This window comes from Gekko japonicus, unplaced genomic scaffold (genome assembly GCF_001447785.1).
Source record: "Gekko japonicus isolate JY-2015 unplaced genomic scaffold, Gekko_japonicus_V1.1 scaffold4965, whole genome shotgun sequence".
In the NCBI taxonomy this organism is placed as follows: domain Eukaryota; kingdom Metazoa; phylum Chordata; class Lepidosauria; order Squamata; family Gekkonidae; genus Gekko; species Gekko japonicus.
Window position 1 is genome coordinate 15,495 of NW_015160983.1, and position 1,480 is coordinate 16,974.

Here is a 1,480-nt window from a genome sequence, read left to right on the forward strand (position 1 = left end):
GCAAAAGACAGTCTTCTTCACCAGAGTCTATGAGAGCCAGTGTGGTGTGGTGGTTAGAGTACTGGATTAGGTTCTGGGAGACCCAGGTTCAGTTATCCTCTCTGCTCTGAAAGCTCTCTGGGTGACCTTGGGCCAGTGTCTCACCTCCGTCATGGGAGGATAAAATTGAGAAGTGGGGAATGATGTTGTAAAGTGTTTGGGACCGTATCAGGGAGGGGTATAAATAAAAACTAGCCTCGTGCCCAATGCTCCCTCTAAGCTGTGGAGTCTTGCGAGCAAAAATTCTACTTCTGTGAGCTGCTACTGGCATCAGAGTTGTGAGCGAGCGATTTGGCTGCTGCCTAAATTAGTTTGCTGTGGAGCCCCATCCCTTCCCGAGCCGAGACAAAAATCTGTGAGCCGGAGGCTAAAAAACTGTGAGCTAGCTCACATGAACTCATCTTAGAGGGAACACTGCTCCGAACGTCTGTTGACTTGAAAACACTGTGAGGGGTCGCCATGACCATGGAAGGGATTTCAGGGGGCGCTCTGTGGAAAGTCCTTTCTGGAATCCAGCCACAGCAAATCGGCTGTAGTAAGTGAGGAATAGTCTCTGGCAAAGGTTGTTCTACAAGGTGAAGATCCCTTCTTATGTAGCTCCCAGTGTTAGAACTCATGAGCAAGGGGACCTGTTCTTGCCTTCCTATCCCACCCTTGCAATCTTCTCCCCGCAGGGAAGCGCGTGTGTCTCGGAGAGGGCTTGGCTCGCATGGAGAACTTCCTCTTCCTCACCACACTGGTGCAGCGCTTCACCCTCCAGCCTGTGATTCCGACAGAGGAAATCGACATCTCGCCAATGATAAGTGGCTTAGGGAACGTCCCTCGCCCGTACAAATTCCGGGCCGTCCCCCGGTGAAAGGCACCAGCGTTCCTTGTACAACTTGCTTTCGGCGAGCCAAACTTTCTCTCACTTTCTGCTCTGGGTTCCTAGGTCTCTTTCTGCTGTCTTGAACTGGTGATGCAACAGACATTCAGGCTGAGGAATGGCAGACGACTGTATTTCTGAGGGTGGCAGGATCAGCCAACAGAAAAGGGGTACTGGTCTTGCTGGTCATATAGGTCATGCTTCCTAGGGTCCAGTGCCCAACTTTATCTACACTGCAGACTGGGCAATTGCACCAAGGAAGGCAGGGTACCATCTGTCCTCTTGCACCTGTGAAATGTACTAACTACCTCCCAAAGTGCTGAAGGCAAATGTACCTTTCCCAGGTATTCATTAGTTGTGCACTTCATCAAGCAATGCTAAATCCTTTTCCTCTGGCTGACAATGCCTACAAGATATGGGGGAAATGCAGTTTCCCTCCCCCTTCCCCCCCTCTTTCCCCCTCTTTCCCCCTCTTTCCCCCTCTTCCCCTCCCTCCCTCTTTCTTTCTTTCTTTCTTTCTTTCTTTCTTTCTTTCTTTCTTTCTTTCTTTCTTTCTTTCTTTCTTTCTTTCTTTCT

General features: G+C 50.0%; 1 protein-coding gene across 1 annotated transcript in view; it reads left to right on the forward strand.

Annotated features, from left to right (window-relative positions):
• The window catches only part of LOC107122449 (cytochrome P450 2F2-like), a gene marked incomplete at its 5' end in the record, with an annotated part of 10,493 nt that extends 9,598 nt beyond the window's left edge, over positions 1-895 (forward strand). Inside the window, one exon of the mRNA XM_015425555.1 lies at positions 714-895. Within this exon, the coding sequence (XP_015281041.1) occupies positions 714-895 (182 nt within the window). The remainder of the gene's footprint in view (positions 1-713) is intronic.
• Between the last annotated feature and the right edge of the window lie 585 nt (positions 896-1,480).